The sequence below is a fragment of the Rhinopithecus bieti genome, unplaced genomic scaffold (assembly GCF_001698545.2).
Source record: "Rhinopithecus bieti isolate Rb0 unplaced genomic scaffold, ASM169854v2 scaffold_18153, whole genome shotgun sequence".
Lineage (NCBI taxonomy): Eukaryota > Metazoa > Chordata > Mammalia > Primates > Cercopithecidae > Rhinopithecus > Rhinopithecus bieti.
The window spans coordinates 2,118,936-2,136,977 of record NW_016809139.1 but is presented as its reverse complement, the minus strand read 5'-3'; the positions used below and the strand labels follow the sequence as shown (position 1 = coordinate 2,136,977).

The 18,042-nt window shown below is 45.2% G+C and overlaps 1 protein-coding gene across 4 annotated transcripts in view; it reads left to right on the top strand.

The window, feature by feature from the left end:
• The window catches only part of TRAPPC10 (trafficking protein particle complex subunit 10), a 100,419-nt gene that overhangs the window by 11,657 nt on the left and 70,720 nt on the right, over positions 1–18,042 (top strand). For 2 of the 4 annotated variants that reach the window (XM_017888736.1, XM_017888737.1), the window contains exons 2-3: positions 6,745–6,826; positions 13,489–13,624. In XM_017888736.1, coding sequence (XP_017744225.1) covers positions 6,745–6,826; positions 13,489–13,624 — 218 coding nt within the window. Of the gene's footprint in view, positions 1–6,744; positions 6,827–9,261; positions 9,600–13,488; positions 13,625–18,042 lie in introns of those variants that run through there. The other 2 variants (XM_017888738.1, XM_017888739.1) reach the window with 2 other exon arrangements.

Here is an 18,042-nt window from a genome sequence, read left to right as displayed (position 1 = left end):
TATGGGTACTTGAGGAGGCTAGAGTTAGAGGTTCCCTAGCTCATGCTGTTTCAGTCACCTGGAGGGCTTGTGGACCCACAGATGGCCGGGTGCATTCCCCATTTCTGAATGAACAGGTCTGGGTGGGGCCTGAGAATGAGCATGTCTAACAAATGCCCGGGTGGGGCCTGAGAATGAGCATGTCTAACAAATGCCTGGGTGGTGCCGATGCTGCAGGGCCAGGGGCCCCTGAATAGAGCGTCACGCGATTGCTCAGTTGCCTTCAGTTGCTTTATCCCTCACTACACAGTCTCTGCGTAACACTATTAACTCCACCATCAACAACAGGACTAGTGATGGACTAGGACTAGAAGCGTTTTTGACCGTTCTTACTGGCATCTGGATGTATCCCACAAGGAATGAACTGTCAAATTACTGTAGTTATAAAGTTACTTGTCATAGCTCCTCTCTGAGATTATACCACTAAATGTATACGTATACATTTAAGTTCACTTGTTTTATTTTTCCTGATTATTTTGAGGGAAAACTTTTAAAAAATCTAATTGCTTTATAATTATATAAAATACTTACTTCCAAAATTAAATCTACAAAATGAGGTCTGTTTAAAGAAGTCTTGTGTACGTTCTGTCCTCTCCATGCTAACTCCTCCGTTCCTGAGTACTCCATCACAGTTTTCATGGTTTTCCTTCCACATGAAAAACATTTGTATTTCCCTTTCTTAGCTTAGACATTGACAGCTGCGCACACTGTCCCACGTTACTTTCCCCTGGACTCCACTCCACGCTAGGAGTATGTTGAGATTGTTCTCATTCCTTCTGGCCGTGTAGAGTCCGTGATGTAGATGTTGTGTGGTTTACTCTTCCAGTCCCCTCTTGGTGGAATTTAAGTTGTTTTGTCTTTTACTGTTTCCAGTCGTTGTGCACAGGTAGCCTGTCTGTGGCCTTTCCGATGGGCCTGCTGGGACGGAGCCCTGCAGGGCGGGTTGCTGGGCTGAGGTCGATGGTTATGTCACTGTGCTGATGCTGCCTGAGTTCCCTCCTGAACGCTTGCACCGTTGGGAAGCTGCCTGTAGCCTCACAGAGAAGCCAGCCTTGAACAAAGGCTGTGGGGAAGGGGAAGTCTGGGGGAAGACCAGTTTGGGAGCCCTTCTGTCTAAAGCCTTAAGGCGTTAGGGTGCCAGGAGCAGGAGTGTTTCTTTCTGACTTGTAAATACAGTACTGTGGTTCAAACTGCGACGGTAACGCTGTGTTTCTTTTAGAAAATTGCACACTGTTAAAGGCTGATTCCTCAGTATTCTTATATTCAGCTGCATTTATCCAGTCTTTTTGTTTTTAAACTCTTGAATTTTAAGTTTGCTCTCCGAGGCCCAGAGAAAGCAACTTGTTTCCTTGATTAGAAGAGTTCATTCAACTTCTTAACATGCTTGGCCGGTGTGTTCTTGTCTTCTAAGTTAAAAAGACTTTGGGATTTTCTGTCTTTTGACTAGTCTTGATGTGTAGTAGTTCCTTTTCTGCAAATTTCCACAGTAGCAAACTTGATGAACACTAATGTATGGGTTTTCCTTTGATCCCACCTACAGTGGGTAGTATTTTCATATGACTGGGTGCTGGGAGAGAGCAGCAGAGGGCAGGGGTGTGTGTGTGTGTGTGTCAGAGGGAAGGTAGAGACCACAGGAAGGACCCGGAGGAGAGCCAGGCCAAATGGGTGTAACGTTAAGCCAGTGATGAAATGACGGGGTGTACCGACTACTTCTTTAAACTTGGCCTTTAAACTTGGAGGTGCAGAATTGTGGGAGGGTTCATTTGCTCTACTTCTCAAATATGTGTCTTCTAATGAAGGGAGGACCGTGTCTGTGCTAGAAATCTGGAGTCAGTTGCGAGTCCTCTTAGGGGATGACTCAACCTTGCTTTCTACCTAGAGAATCTGGATAACATCTGGATCCTTTTTTCTGCTTTCTCGTTGACCTTCACTCCCTGCCCCCACCCCGGACTGCAAAGGCCTTTCACAGAGAGATACTTTGGGAAGAGCACTGGGGAGGCTTCCATACCCATGATTATGAATTTGATGTTAGTTTTCGCCATGAAAGAGCTCCCAGTCTGAAGCATTAATTTTCATTACTGCCTCGACATTATACACGAATTATAGCAAATCTACTTTATGCATTATTGAACAGGCTGAGATGACTTCCCAGTTTGTAACCTTGGATATTTTTATCATCCATTTGAAAGCCCGTTTTACCGAAAGCCATTGAGGAGAAATTAATGTATGGTCTATGGGCAAGCACATGCATTCTTAGGCTTGAAGACAGTGCCCTCTCTGATCTGTTGTTTTCAAACATCAACTGCATAATAGTGGATTGCAGCTTTCCTTTGTTAATAGGCTTAAAGAATCATCATTTCTGCAAAATTTTCTATAAAGCAAATCTTAGATAAATTATACATTTCCTTTGACTTTTTTATTCAAAAATAGAAACGTAGAAACTTGCTTGGAGAGGCCTTAAAATGAGTTCATCTCTTGTCCTAGTCCAGCCACTCCACTGCTTTTAGTCGCAACTGGGAGATGACCCAGCCCCTGGTTGAGGCCCCTAGCTGTGGGACACTTTCTGTCATTCGTCACCCACCTCCACCCTCAGGTTTTTCTCTCTTAGGCCATAGCGCTTCTTGGGTTGAGTTAAATCCATTTCTCTGTCTTTCCCACCCGTTAGTGCTCTGAGACCTACGAAGCCCTACAGAATAAAGCCGGCCTTTTAAAATAAGACAGCCCCTTAGATGGCTGAGGACAGTGTCTTGTTAACAGGTTGAAACACTCTAAATGTCTCCAACAATTTAAGATAAAGTGAGATGTATTTTATTAGAAAACCTACTGTTCCTTTTACCAAGATTATACTAAAGAATTTGAAGAAAATTGTCCTGTATCAGAGTAACAACAAATATTCAGACTTTTTATGTCAAGTTTTTTTTTTCCCCAACATAAATCTCCAAATAAAAGTATTAGCCTTGAAAATGTATCCTGTCAGGTATTTAGGAAAGCCACAAACTGATTGAACATTGTTTTTCTTTGCCACTCTCTCATGGTTGTAACTTTGGGATCCTTTTATACTTTTGTATGGGTAAGACCATCATGGCTTTGCACATTCAAGATTGGTTCAGTAAAAAACAGATGACAGAAATGTTCACCCTGTCTGCAGAAGGCCTTTTGGAACCCGTATTTTCAGCCAACCATTGTTGAAACAACTGCTGCAGAATAAGTAGTAAACTGGTTAGAATTAAGAAGGTGGGAAGGAGCACAGGGCAGTATGGAGTCCCAAGCTAAGCTCCCTGGGTTCGAATCCCAGCCTTGGCGCTTATTTGCTTGATGTTGGGCCAGTTAGGGCAGTTCTTGATGCCTTGGTTTCCACATGAAGGTTCAGAGAGTGAGTATGCGTGAGGTGGCTGGGGCATACCATGCCCACCGTGCTGTCTAGAGGGACAGTGAACAGGCGGCCCTTCTCTTGACTGTTACCTAGCAGCTTTTCTGGGACCCTAATGTGATGGTATTAGGAGGTGGGGCCTTTGGGAGGTGGTTAGGTCATGTGAGTGGAGTCCCCACAAAAGGGATTAGTACCCTTGTGAAAAAAAGGGCCCCAGAGATCCCCCACGTGAAGGCACAGCAAGGTACTCAATGTGCTGAAGCCCTGAGCTCAGACTTACAGCCTCCAGAAATGATGAATAAATTTCTGCTGTTTATAAGCCATCCTAGTTTATTGTATGTTGCTATGGCAGCCTGAACAGACTAAGACATTGAATTTATTGAAACGCTACCTGTTACACTAAATCACTGAAGTCGTTTTTTTTTTTTTTTTTGAGACAAAGTCTTGTTCTGTTGCCCAGGCTGGAGTGCAGTGGTGCGATCTTGGCTCACTGCAAGCTCCGCCTCCTGGGTTCATGCCGTTTTCCTGCCTCAGCCTCCTAAGCAGGTGGGACCACAGGCGCCCGCCACCACGCCTGGCTGATTTTTTTGTACTTTTAGTAGAGACGGGGTTTCACCGTGTTAGCCAGGATGGTCTCGATCTCCTGACCTCGTGATCCGCCCGTCTCGGCCTCCCAAAGTGCTGGGATTACAGGCTTGAGCCACCGCGTCCGGCCCTGAAGACCTCATTTTAACTGAACTACCTTAGCAAATTTGAAGACTTTATCCTCACATGGTTATATTCTAAGGTACTGGATTTTTTTTTTTTTTTTTTTTTTTTTTTTTTTTTTTTTTGAGACAGAGTCTCGCTCTGTCGCCCAGGCTGGAGTGCAGTGGCCGGATCTCAGCTCACTGCAAGCTCCGCCTCCTGGGTTTAAGCTATTCTCCTGCCTCAGCCTCCCGAGTAGCTGGGGCTACAGGCGCCCGCCACCTCGCCCGGCTAGTTTTTTGTAATTTTAGTAGAGACGAGGTATCACCGTGTTAGCCAGGAGGGTCTTGATCTCCTGACCTCGTGATCCGCCCGTCTCGGCCTCCCAAAGTGCTGGGATTACAGGCTTGAGCCACCGCGCCTGGTCAGGTACTGGATTTTAGGGCTTCAACAGGTAGATTTTTGTGGGACACAGTTCAGCCCATAACAGGTACTGAGGTCAGATGGTCACAGGTCAGATCCCTACTTACGTCAGGTGACACTTTTGCCACTGTTAGATGTGCTGATTGACTGGTCATCTTCCAGGTGAACACAGGTTAGAGAGTTAGTCCGTGATGGAATGCGAGAGACATTGCTACTTGGTAGTCTCCATTTAGACGAGTCTTACTGTACAGCAAGGTTCCCCAGGAGAAGAGCTTGGAGCAGGTGTTGGAGGCAGTTCCTCTTTTACTCTGTACGGATGTTATTTGTATAATTATGTGAAGTTACTGTATTGCAAGGATAGAGTGTGAGAGAGAGAGAGAGAGAGAGAGAGTGATTGTGTGTGTGTGTGTGTGTGTGTGTAGTTTTATATAGAAAACCAAGTGGAAGAGAAGAAAGCTTCCGTTTAGCTGGCTTACTTTCCACTTAGCAAAGAGTAATGATTTTTATATATTAATCTTGGAACTGTTTAACAAGACAACAGAAATTGGCAAAGTTAAGAAACCAGAGGCTAAAGATTTTCTTCTTTTATTGATTTCTTTTATTTATTTATTTATTTTTGAGATGGAGTTTTGCTCTTGCTGCCCAGGCTGGAGTGCAATGGCGCAGTCTTGGCTCACCTCAACCTCCGCCTCCTGGTTCAAGCGAGTCTCCTGCCTCAGCCTCCCAAGTAGCCGGGATTACAGGCATGCGCCACCACGCCTTGCTAATTTTGTATTTTTTTAGTAGAGACAAGGTTTCTCCATGTTGGTCACGCTGGTCTCAAACTCCCGACCTCAGGTGATCCGCCTGCCTCAGCCTCCCAAAATGCTGGGATTACAGGTGTGAGCCATCACGCCCGACCTCTTTGATTGATTTCCGAGATGACTACCAAATAAATGAACAAGATGAAAAGTCATAACTTCAAACAAACATTGTTTTTGTGTTATCAAAATGTAGTAATAGTCCCTTTGTAACCACCGTGTGCCGTGCCGTGTTTGAGGTGACTGACGTGTGGTCTCATGTAATCCTCAGCAGAGCTCCTCTGGCTGAGCTCTTCCCATTTTCCCATTGCCCATGTCCCCGTGGCACAGGAAGGTTAAATCGTCTCCCCAGGTGTAGTCAGCTGGTCAGTGATGAAACTGAGATGGGGACCGGGCAGTGAGGTTCCCAGCACCCTGCCCACTCACCGTGCCATCTGCTCAGAAATGTCATTACCCTTCCTCAGTGACTTGACATTATTATATGAGTTTCAGGAGGTTTTTTATTTTTAGGCTTTTGATAGCAAAATAAGCAGATGTGTTAATGGCACACATCAATTCCCAATGATTTCTTAAAGATCGATATAAAAGCAATTTGGAAAATGGTTTGGTGAAGTAAAAAGGATCCTCTGAGTATAAGAATTTTAGTCATCTATATTAAAAGGTTCTTTTTTCGCTTAAGTGTAATTCAGTTATCTCATCATTTTATGAGAACAAAATGAATTTTTCATTTACATTAAAGCAAAGATAAAAGAGCTGAATTAACACTGAGCGTGCAGTGTAAAGTCAGCCGCAGCCAGATTCCTGACTCGTGTCTGCCACTGTCAGCTCTGTGCACTGAACACGTTGACCCTCAAAGCTGACTTTCCTCGTCCATGAATGTGGGTCATGTTTGTGCCTTTCCTCCCAGGAGTTATGGGGAGGACAGAATGAGAGGGTGCCTGGCAGGTGCCTTGTGTAATACTCGCACATGGGGAGCCACCTATAAATTTTAGCTTCTCCTGGCATTTGGTTGAACAGTGAGTTGATTTTGGTGAAGTTTTGGTTTCTTTTTCTCCATGAATTTTGGCTGTCTGGGAGAAAGTGGGGGCTATAGAACACAGCAAAACTGGGTGAGGTGGAGCCGGCTCCCTCTCCTTAGCTTTGTGTCCTTGGGGCGAGTTCGTCACCTTCTCTGACCCCATTTTCCTCGTGGGGAAAATCACACCCACTCCATGGAGGTGTCATGAGGGTTCAGCTTCATCACATCTGTCTGTGCTGGGTTTTCCTGAGGCTCATTCTGTAGAGGCACAGGTACAGAAGAGTCTTGGGATATTGTTTTATTAAACATAAAATTACCTAAAAACACCAATTTATTAAGCTCTAGAGCCCATTTTGCATGTATTCACCTAAAAATATGGTAACTGAATTTCTTTTTTCCCTTCATAGGTGCTGGAGATCAGAATTTATTTACCTCTGTTTATCCAACGCTCTCTCAGCAGCTTCCAAGAGAACCGATGGAATGGAGAAGGTATGTTGTGTATTTTTTGACTGTATCCCTCTCTTCATTTTTTAAAATGAACTACATGTTTTTAAATAAGTGTATGTTGTTTAAACATTTATGTGAACAAGTGAAGCAGCACAAGTTAAAAGCCTCAGTTCTAAAGAAACAGTGACCTCATATAATCTATGGGTCTTATTCTTTATGGAATACGATGGTTTTCTTTTTTTCTTTCTTTCTTTCTTTTTTTTTTTTTTTTTTTTTGAGACAGAGTCTTGTTCTGTTGCCCAGGCTGAAGTGCAGTAGCACGATCTTGGCTCACTGCAACCTCCGCCTCCCGGGTTCAAGCAATTCTCCTGCCTCAGCCTCCCGAGTAGCTGGGATTACAGGTGTGCGCTACCATACCTGGCTAATTTTTGTATTTTTAGTAGAGACAGGTTTTGCCATGTTGGCTGGACTGGTGTCGAACTCCGGACCTCAGCTGACCCGCCCTCCTCAGCCTCCCAAGGTGCTGGGATTATAGGCGTGAGCCACGGTGCCCAGACTACAATGGTTTTCTTAACGAGACATTGGAAAGTAGAAACAAGACAATTTTTTTGAGTTAAAGACTCACTTTTATAGGAATGATGTGCGATTCTTCATGGTTAACCAGAACGTCTTAAAGGCACAGGCATTTTGCAAAGGCGACATGTCCTCACTTAGACTCTACTTTAAAGCAGAAGAGGCTGGGCGCGGTGGCTCATGCCTGTAGTCCCAGCACTTTGGGAGGCCGAGGTGGGCGGATCACGAGGTCAGGAGATCGAGACCATCCTGGCTAACACGGTAAAACCCCGTCTCTACTAAAAATACAAAAAATTAGCCGGGCGTTGTGGTGGGCTCCTGTAGTCCCAGCTACTGGGGCGGCTGAGGCAGGAGAATGGTGTGAACCCAGGAGGCGGGGCTTGCAGTGAGCTGAGATTGTGCCACTGCACTCCAGCCTGGGCGACAGAGCGAAACTCCGTCTCAAAAAAAAAAAAAAAAAAGTAGAAGAAGAACTGGGCTGTATCAGCCGTCCTACAAGACCCTCCCTCTACCCTGGCTCCCGTGCGTTTTCCTTAAGGACAAGAAGGTAAACAGAAAGATGGTGTTTAAAACTTAGGAACGAGGTTAGATCAGCCATCGCAGGCTCTGTCGCATGTTTATAGTTAGTCATCTGGTGACATACTCATAGGAAATCACTGGCTGGGAATCCTCTTTTTGGAAAACTTATTTCTGGTAAGACCAGATGTTATTTGTAAAAAATGTTTGGATTTTATCTTGTAACATAGGTAATCTAATTTTAACCAGGGTATATAGAATTTCCTGTTATTTGTGTTTATGTAATTCTGATTCTCACAGCATTATTCCTTTCTGACCACCAGTTTGTGGCTTAGTAACATGAGGGATTAAGGTGGCTTTCTGGAGATGACTTACCAGGTGAATACAGTCTAATTTCTGTGCTGATTGTAATGTCTCACAAGATATGCATTTAGTTGCTAATATTTAATAGAAAGAGTGTACCGAGTGTTAGAGAAAAACTGCTTAACATGTGAGGAGGCCCAGTGCTGTGAAAGAGAGAAAATAGTTTAGCAAATGGAGTAATCTGTAAGGGCATTCTGATAGATAAAGGGAAAAAAAAGTGTGTCCATGAAACAAGATAATTTTGAGAGAAAAATTAAATAGAGAAATTATATAGGTCCGGTGGTGGCCCATGCCTGTCATCCAAACGCTTTAGGAGGATCGAGTGGGAGGATCGCTTGAGCCCAGGAGTTCAAGACCAGCCTGAGCAACATAGTGAAACCCTGTCTCTGTAAAGAAGAAACAAGATTAGCTGGACGTGGTGGTGCACACCTGTAGTCCTAGCCACTTGGGAGGCTGAGGTGAGAGGATCACTTGAGCCCAGGAGCTGGAGGCTACAGAGAGCTAAGATTGCATCACTGCCCTCCAGCCTGGGTGACAGAGCAAGACTCTGGCTCAAAAATAAACAAATAAAAAGAAACTGCGTAGATTTAATATTTGTATTCATCGCTTCCCCTTTCTGAAGCTCCACTAAATGGACTACATAAATAGTAAACAAATAAATGGACTAAAAAAAAATTGACCAAACAAATGCTAAACAAATAACCCTACATAAAGAACTAAAAAGGCGGACGTGCATAAAGACAGAGAAAGGAGGAGGCAGCAGAGGCAGGGGGATGTGGCTATGTTTTTGGGAGAAAGAGAAACAGGTGGAGGAATTGGGAGAGAAAGCTGAGGAAGTTTGTGTCTTGTGGCTCCTTGGGGGGGCGGGGTATTTCTGACAAGGGACAAAGTGCCAGATCTTGGAAGGCCTGGGTGAAAGCAGGGCTGGGGTTGGGAGTTGGCAGAGGTGTGGACAGGGACACTTAGACTCAGGGTCCCCACTCCTGTTTGTAGTGAAGTGATTGCTGTCATTACCCACCCCTCAGGAACCTGGAAAGCCTTTCTGTGAACAGAAGAGCTCCAGACCGTTGGATCTGAGGCACTGCAGAAGGCAAGGGAGAAGGGCCGTTGTAAAACCAGCCGGCCTAGGTTCTGAACAGGGCACAGTTCCGCTCTGGGAACCCTGCAGCCGGATCCATGCTTCCTGAGCAAGAGAATAAAGAACTTATCTCAGGAAAATTGTATGGCCCAGGGAAAAGACTACATTTTTCAGAAACGACCTTGAAATTTAGGAAAGAAATGTGTTACCTTAGGGAAGATACGTCCACCTGAAACCTCAGGATGTGTCTTTATTGGAATAAGGGGCTTCGCAGATATAGTTAAGGTAAGGACTTCAATGTGAGATCATTTTCAATTAGGGTAGACCCTAAATCCAATGACAAGTGTCCTTATAAGAGGCAGAAAAGAAGACACGGGGAGAAGACCTTGTGAAGATGGAGGTAGAGATTAGAGTGATGCGGCCATGAGCCAAAGAATGCTGAGGATGCCAGCAGCCACCAGAAGCTGGGAGAGAGGCAAGCAACCTCCCGCTGCAGCCAGAGGGAACCAAGCCCACCCACACCTTGATTTCAACTTTTGGGCCTCATGAAATATGCAAGAGTAAGCTAAGCCTCCAGGTTTGTGGTAGTTTGTGACAACAGCCCTGGAAACTCATGCAGGAAGGCAGGTTGAGAAGGATGGGGTAGGTACTTGCTGTAGTTTGAATGTCTCCCCCAAAGATTCTTGCCACGGAAACTTAATTTCTGCCCTCGTGAGTGGATTAATGTTGCTGTCACGGGAGTGGGCTCCTTATCATCTGGGTGGCTTTGTTATCAAAATGAGCTTTCTTTGGCTCTCTGGCTCTTGCCCTGTCACCATGGGATGCCCTCTGCCATGTTTTGACATAGCAAGAAGGCCCTCACCAGATGTTGGCACCTTGATCTTGGACTTCGCAGCCTCCAGAACTGTGAGCGCAATAACCTTCTGTTGCTTGTAATTTACCCAACCTGTGATATTCTGTTACAGCAGCGGGAAACAGACCAAGACATGGATGTGTGTGTATTGGTGGGCGGTGAAGGGGAAGAGAGGGAGAGAGAGAAAAGCTTTTCAGTACTCTTTGTATTGAAGTACTTATCTCAGCCCAGCACAGTGGCTCATACCTATAATCCCAGCACTTTGGGAGGCCAAGGTGGGTAGATCACCTGAGGTTAGGAGTTTAAGACTAGCCTGGCCAACATGGTGAAACCCTGTCTCTTCTAAAATACAAAATTAGCCAGGCGTGGTGGCACACGTCTGTAATCCCAACTACCCGGAGGCTGAGGCAGGAGAATTGCTTGATCGTGGGATGAGGGGATTGCAGTGAGCCGAGATCGCGCCATTGCACTCCAGCCTGGGTGACAAGAGCGAAACTCTGGCTCAAAAAATAAAATAAAAGAAAACAAAATAATTACTTTGATAAAAAGTAGAAATTTGAAATTAATTGATTGGATCTAGGAAATGAAAACAATTGAAATAGAGTTTCCCAGATGCACTGAACAGCTGTGTAGCTGAAAATCAAATCAGTGTGCTGGAAGAACTGAGCTTAGAGACTCCGGATACCATTGCGAAAAGCAGGAGCAGGAGAGCATGGAGAAAAAGCTGGCTCCAGAGGATAAATCCAGGAGCTCCAGGATCCACCTGAGGGGCTTTTCAGAAGGAAAGTGGAAGGAACAGAGGACAGGTAACATTTGAAGAATGGCTGTCAAGATTCTCCCAGAAGGGAGTCGGGATACTGCAGGAGCCTAGTGAATGTCAAGCAGAATGAAGAAAACAAAGCAAACAGAAAATCATGCCAGGGCATCAGAGAGAAACGGAAGAAGAACCAAGTATACAGTTTCTAACAGAACCACTTACAACGCAACATAAAATACGTTTACGACGATGGGCGCCTGTAGTCCCAACTACTTGGGAGGCTGAGACAGGAGGATGGCATGAACCCGGGAGGCGGAGGTTGCAGTGAGCCAAGATCGCATCACTGCACTCCAGCCTGGGCGACTGAGCGAGACTCCGTCTCAAAAAAAAAAAAAAAAATACGTTTACGAGCAGCCTCCCCAGTCCTGAGGGAAAGTACCCCAGACCCTAGAATTCTTTATCATTCACAGTGTCGTCAAGAGGGAAGACTGTGTCACAGCTTCCCACCCTGAGGGCCTTGCGTGAGCCACAGGTGCTGAGAGGTTTTTCCTCTAGGCCTCCAGGTGGCCGTGTGGGGCCCAGGATGGCTAGGAGTTCCGCTCCATCACTTCTGTGTGCAGAAAACCATTCGTGTCTACCCTAGAGTCCCATTCAGATAACATGTTTATTGCTTGTCATGCTATGGAGATAGGTGCACTGAAGTGAATAAAAATATTTTCAGGGCCGGGCGCGGTGGCTCAAGCCTGTAATCCCAGCACTTTGGAGGCCAAGACGGTGGATCAGCGAGGGTTCAGGAGATCGAAACCGTCCTGGCTAAAACACGGAAACCCCGTCTCTACTAAAACAATATGAAGAACTAAGGCCGGGCGAGTGGGCGGGCGCCTGTAGTCCCAGCTACTGGGCGGAGGCTGAGCGCAGAAGAATGGCGTTGAAACCCAGGAGGCGGAGCTTGCAGTAAGCTTGATTTCTGGGCCGGACTGCACTCCAGCCTGGGCGACGAGCGAATCTATCTCAGGAAAAAAAAATACTTTATATATACTATAGAAAATATATATATATATATATTTTCAGACATCTGTAAGATCAGAAGCCTTGCCACCCTCTGAATAATTAAAGGATGCATCCCAATATGAAGGCAAATGAACCCAGGGATCCAGGGTGATAGCAGTGTCTGCCAGCAACATGACATGTTTTGCTGAAGTTAAGGTGTCACTTTTAAAAACAATTAAAAATCTAAAATTTCAGATATGTGTTAAGGAGAGCAGAGAGAAGGGGGGATAGACTTTAACTTTAGTCTTTGTAGTAAAACCTTTAGTTACATACTAAGAATTAAAATGTAACCAACGGTAAAATAGAAATAGATAAGACTTTCAAACCAGCAGAGAGAAAAGATGGAAAAAGAAAACTTGATTAATCTCCCAAAGGACAAGGAAAAATAGAGCCGGCAAATAGAAAATGCACATACTTGAGCATCAGCATAGTCATGTTAATGATAGTTGGTTTTAAGTTATTAAACACAGCATCCTTAGATTGGATGAGAAACAAAATTCAGCTGTAACATTCAGAAGAGATGCAGCTGCTAGAAGCGAGAAGTACAGGCATGGCACAGAAATCCATGCAGTGTGGTTCACTGTTAGAAGCATTGTTGGGCCGTCACTGAGAGCCTTGGATGAGATGCAGGGGGCGTGTGGGATTTCTTTTCTTTTTTTTTTTTTTTTTGAGACGGAGTCTCGCTCTGTTGTCCAGGCTGGAATGCAGTGGCCGGATCTCAGCTCACTGCAAGCTCCGCCTCCCGAGTTTATGCCATTCTCCTGCCTCAACCTCCCGAGGAGCTGGGACTACAGGCGCCTGCCACCTCGCCCAGCTAGTTTTTTGTATTTTTTAGTAGAGATGGGATTTCACCGTGTTAGCCAGGATGGTCTCGATCTCCTGACCTCGTGATCCGCCCGTCTCGGCCTCCCAAAGTGCTGGGATTACAGGCTTGAGCCACCACGCCCGGCCCTACGTGTGGGATTTCTTGATGGATTCCTTCTTCTTGGGTTGAGAATAAAACAGAGGTTTGTACTGCTATTTTATTTGTGCTTTGCAAACAAGAATCTCTTATCTTTTCACCAAATAACTTTGTTTCTTGGATAAAATACAAGTTGTTCCAAAAATACGAATGCAACCCTACAACTTTCATAAGTTAAAACTGCACTTTGGACATTTGGGACACACTTTTCTTCTTTTATGGTGACGTAATTATAGATTCTGTTAGGCTGAAACCCGCTGTTGAGTCTGTAGTGGCCCTGGTTAAATGCAATACGTGGAAGAATGTATCACTGTGCCTGTATCCTTGAGGAAAGTGAAAGATTTTGTGGAAATGGAGCTTTGACCTGTACATGTGAACTGTGTTTAAAATAATTCATAGAATGTGTTTGAGCAGAATAGTACAGTTATGATTTGAGGTTAATATATGTGCTCTGAACTCGTGGCTATGATTACATTGTTTGTTGTTCTGTTTCCCCTCTTCTGATGAATGTTGTTGAGTTGTTTTCTCAGTGACTTCAAACAATTGTTTACAGGTCCTATGGCCGGGCTCCGAAGATGATTCACCTGGAGTCTAACTTTGTTCAATTCAAAGAGGAGCTGCTGCCCAAAGAAGGAAACAAAGCTCTGCTCACGTTCCCCTTCCTCCATATTTACTGGACAGAGTGCTGTGTGAGTACCAGTGAGGGGAGGGGGACGCGCGGTGGGAAAGGGTTGAAAATGTTTGAGTCTAGGCTTTGCTGAGGCAGCTGCCATTTTTCAAATTTACCTTTTAACATGCTCTGTTGCCCCTTCATTCCTGGGCCAAGTGTGGGGCTTGCTGTTGCGTGTTTGCGCCCTCATCTGGCGTGCTGTGCTCACCGTGGCCCCAAGCGCGGTTGCGTGCCCGTGTCTCCAGTCTTGTGAGCTGTCTCACTGTGCCCCATGGCTGCCAGCCTTAGTCTGAGCTGTGTTTGATCATGACTTTCAGCTTTGTTTTCATGACCCCCGTGTTCCCATCATGGCTCCGTTGTCCTTGGTCATCTGTTGTTTCTTCTGCTTGTTTGTGACCCCACTGAGGCCAGGACCGTGCCCTTCTCCCTGTGGCCGTGCCTGGGCAGGAGGCGCCCTGTGACTCTCCGTGGAACGAGTGGGCCTCAGCCCTGTGGCCGCCCAAGCTTTCACTTGTGTTGTCTAGTTGTGTATTCATGAATCCAGAAAGAACCTTCTCATTCTTGACACACTTCTGTTGTGAACTGACAGAAAATTCTGTGAGGCATTTCTTCCTGTGTATTTTGACTCAAGTAAAGCAAGATTTAGCAGCATAGAAAGTACGTAGATGATTACACACGGTGACATCGTAGCCTAAACCTGAGGCACAGAGGTAGTTGTTAATCAGACAGGAACTGTAAGTCTGCACCTGGTTTCCTCAGACTTCACCTCATACACCCTTTCTCTGCTGACTTTGCTCTGCCTCCTTTCCCAGGGGCTCCACATGGACGGGGCTTGGTTCCCCAGCAGTGAGTGAGGACACACGTGAGGTGTTTTCCACCGGGGAAGCCTGCCCAAGACTCTGTGCCCAGGGTTTTCACCGGGCTGCTCCATAGGCCCCCTCTGCCTGGCATGCCCGAGAAGGATGCTGTCCCTGGCCTGCTGTGCCAGCTCTTCTCTCCATAGCCCCTGGTTGTAATGTTGGATTTGATCACTCCTTCCAGGAGTTGTCCGGTGTCTCCCTGGTGTGATCTATCTCTGGGGAGCCGCTGTGAGACCACTTGAGTGTCCCGCCCCTCACCCAGTGGCAGTTCTTTCCTGAGCCAGTCTTGACTAAGGGTGCTGACCTTTCTACCCACCTCTGTCAGCCCATATCCCCTAGGCTGGGGAGCGTCTGCAGGGCCTTCTGTTCAGGCAGTGGTTAAGAGTCAGTCAGCTTTACTGATGCTCAGGTTGTCCCAGATTTAGCCATCAAGAGTCACTTCAGACTGGCACCTGTGTTCTTTTGAGCACTTTCTAATCATTTGTGGCATGCCAAGATGTTTTAGGTTCTGGGAGCTCATTGCCCTTGTGCTGGAATCAGCCGCGTCTCCACAGAGCCCTGGTTCCTCTGGCAGCAGGTGTGCTTGCTGCTGTGGGGGCGTTGCTGCTACTCCACCCTTTTAGCAGACAGAGCTGATAGGGATGTGCCTTAGAAATCATGAACTGGGCCGGGTGCAGTGGCTCACGCTTGTAATCCCCGCACTTTGGGAGGCCAAGGCGGGTGGATCACAAGGTCAGCAGTTTGAGACCAGCCTGGCCAAGATGGTGAAACCCCATCTCTACTAAAAATACAAAAATTAGCCGGGCATGGTGGCACGTGCCTGTAGTCCCAGCTACTCAGGAGGCTGAAGCAGGAGAATTGCTTGAACCCGGGAGGTAGAGGTTGCAGTGAGCCGAGATCGCGCCACTTCACTCCAGCCTGGGAGAGTAAGACTCTGTCTCAAAAGAAAAAAATGAAATCATGAACGGATACTGATGCGTCCAATTTTATAACCTGGAGGGCTCTTTCTTGCCTCTCATTTATTTCTGCTCTCACCAACATCAACACATTTCTGTATTTGCTCAGTGCTACAACGTGCATAAGATAGTTTCAGAATTGCTACACCCACGCCACAACTAGGAACAAGCCTACTGAGAACAGCTCCAAATTTGCTTGCAACTAAACTGTTCCTTTTGAACAGTATGTATCATAGTGCTTATGAACGTCTCCCTCAGCTTCATCCTTTTCAGGGTTTTCGTAGTTACTCTTGCATGTTTAATTTAGGTATTTTTGTTGTGATCAAAATAAGTTTATAGATTCCCATGTGCAGAACTAACATCTTGATCATGTTGAGACATACTCAAGAGCAAGGGCTGCCTTTCTGTTTGTGCAAGTCTACTTCTGTGTTATACACTTTATTAGAGATTTTAAAAAATTCTCTCTCGTCTTTTAAGACAGGGTCTTGTTCTGTCACTCAGGTCACTGCAGCCTCAACCTCCTGGGCTCAAGTGATTCTCCTACTTCAGCCTCTTGAGTAGTTGAGACTACAGGCATGTGCCACCATGCCCAGCTAATTTTTTTGTATTTTTTGTAGAGAGAGGGTTTTGCCATGTTGGACAGGCTGGTCTTGAATTCCTAGGTTCAAGGGATCCACCTGCCTCCACCTCCCAAAGCTCTGGGATTGCAGGTGTGAGCCATGGTGCCTTACAGGGTCTTGCTCTGTCACCCAGGCTGGAGTGCAGTGGTGTGATCTTGGTTCACTGCAGCCTCCGCCCCTCTAGGCTGATGCCATCCTCCCACCTCAGCCTCCCAAGTAGCTGGGACCACGCCTGGCTTTTAAAATTTTTTTTGGTATTTTTAGTAGAGGCGAGATCTTACCATGTTGCCCAGGCTGATCTCAAACTCCTGGCCCCAAGTGATCCTCCAGCCTCAGTCCCCTGAAGTGATGGGACTACAGATGTGAGGCACTGCCCCGGGCCACTGTAGTTCAATACTGAACTGTATTTGCACTCCTGGTATAAATCCCACTTAGTCATAATATTATTTTCTTAATGTGGTATTGGAGTCTATTGCTTCAATTTTATTAGGAGTTTTTGCATCTATAATTCACAAGTGGTTGATCGATAACTTTTGTTTTATGCTCTTTTTATGAGGTTTAGGTATTGATGTTCTACGTAATTCATTAAAAGAATTTGGAAGTTTTTACTTACTTTCTGTTTCTGAAGTAATTTATGTAGCACTGGAGCTGCTTGGTCTGTAAGGTTTGATGGAATTTTGGGAAACTAGCTGGGCCAGGTACTTTTTTGTATCTCTTTGATGAAAATTGGTCTGTTTCAGCCATTTGCTAATTTTGATAAACTATATTTTCTTGGAAATTACATATTGCAGTTAGGTTGTAAAATTTATTTTCATTGAGGTATATGAAGTGGTCTTCCTTTACTTTTTTTTTTTTCCTGAGATGGAATTTTGCTCTGCTTGCCCAGGCTGGAGTGCAGTGGTGTGATCCCGGCTCACGGCAACCTCCGCCCCTTGGGTTCAAGCGGTTCTGCTGCCTCCGCCTCCCGAGTAGCTGGGACTATAGGCGCGCCACTGTGCCCCGCTAATTTTGTAGTTTAGAGACGGGGCTTCTCCGTGTTGGTCAGGCTGGTCTCAAACTCCTGACCTCAGGTGATCTGCCTGCCTCAGCCTCTCAAAGTTCTGGGATTATAGGTGTGAGCCATCATGCCCAGCTTTTTAGACTTTAAAAACGTGCTGTCAGTAGTTATTTTCCCATCATTATTTATTATTATTTTTATGAGATGGACTCTCGCTCTGTCACCCAGGCTGGAGTGCAGTGGCGTATTCTTGACTCACTGCAACTTCTGCCTCCCAGGTCCAAGTGATTCTTTTACCTCAGCCTCCCAGTAGCTGAGGTTACAGGTAGGTGCCCGCCACCACGCCCGGCTCATTTTTGTATTTTTAGTAGGGATGTGGTTTCAGCATGTTGACCAGGCTGGTCTCAAACTCCTGACATCAGGTGATCTCCCAAAGTGCTGGAATTACAGGCATGAACCACGGCGCCCGGCCCCCATCATTATTTCTTATTTTGTATGTTTGTGCTTTCTCTCTTTCTTCCTTGATTAAATTAGCTAGTTTGATTTTTTTTTTTCCCCTCCAGAGAACTAGGATTTTAATGTATTCATCTGATTTACCGTTAGTCTGTTTTCTACTCAGTTTCTACTTTCATTTTTATTATTTCCTTCTTTTTGTTTTCTCATGGTTTACATTGTTCGTTTTCTAGTTTCTGGGAGTTTGAAATGCATTTATTTTCATTCTTAAATTTTATTGATATATGTCTTTAAAGTTAGGAATTTTCTCTGGTTACTACTTTAAATATATCCCATTGTTTTATCATTATTTTTCAGAAATTCTCTATTTTTGATTTGAATTTCCCCTTTCATTAAATAGTTGTTTAACAGAAAGCTTTTTAGTTTACAGAAAAAAAAGAGATAAACAATTTTTTGTTTAGAAATTTCTAGCTTTATTGCATTGTCAGAAAGTGTTTATATTTTTGCTTTACAAAACTTATTTTTTTTTTTTTTTTTTTTTTTTTTTTTTT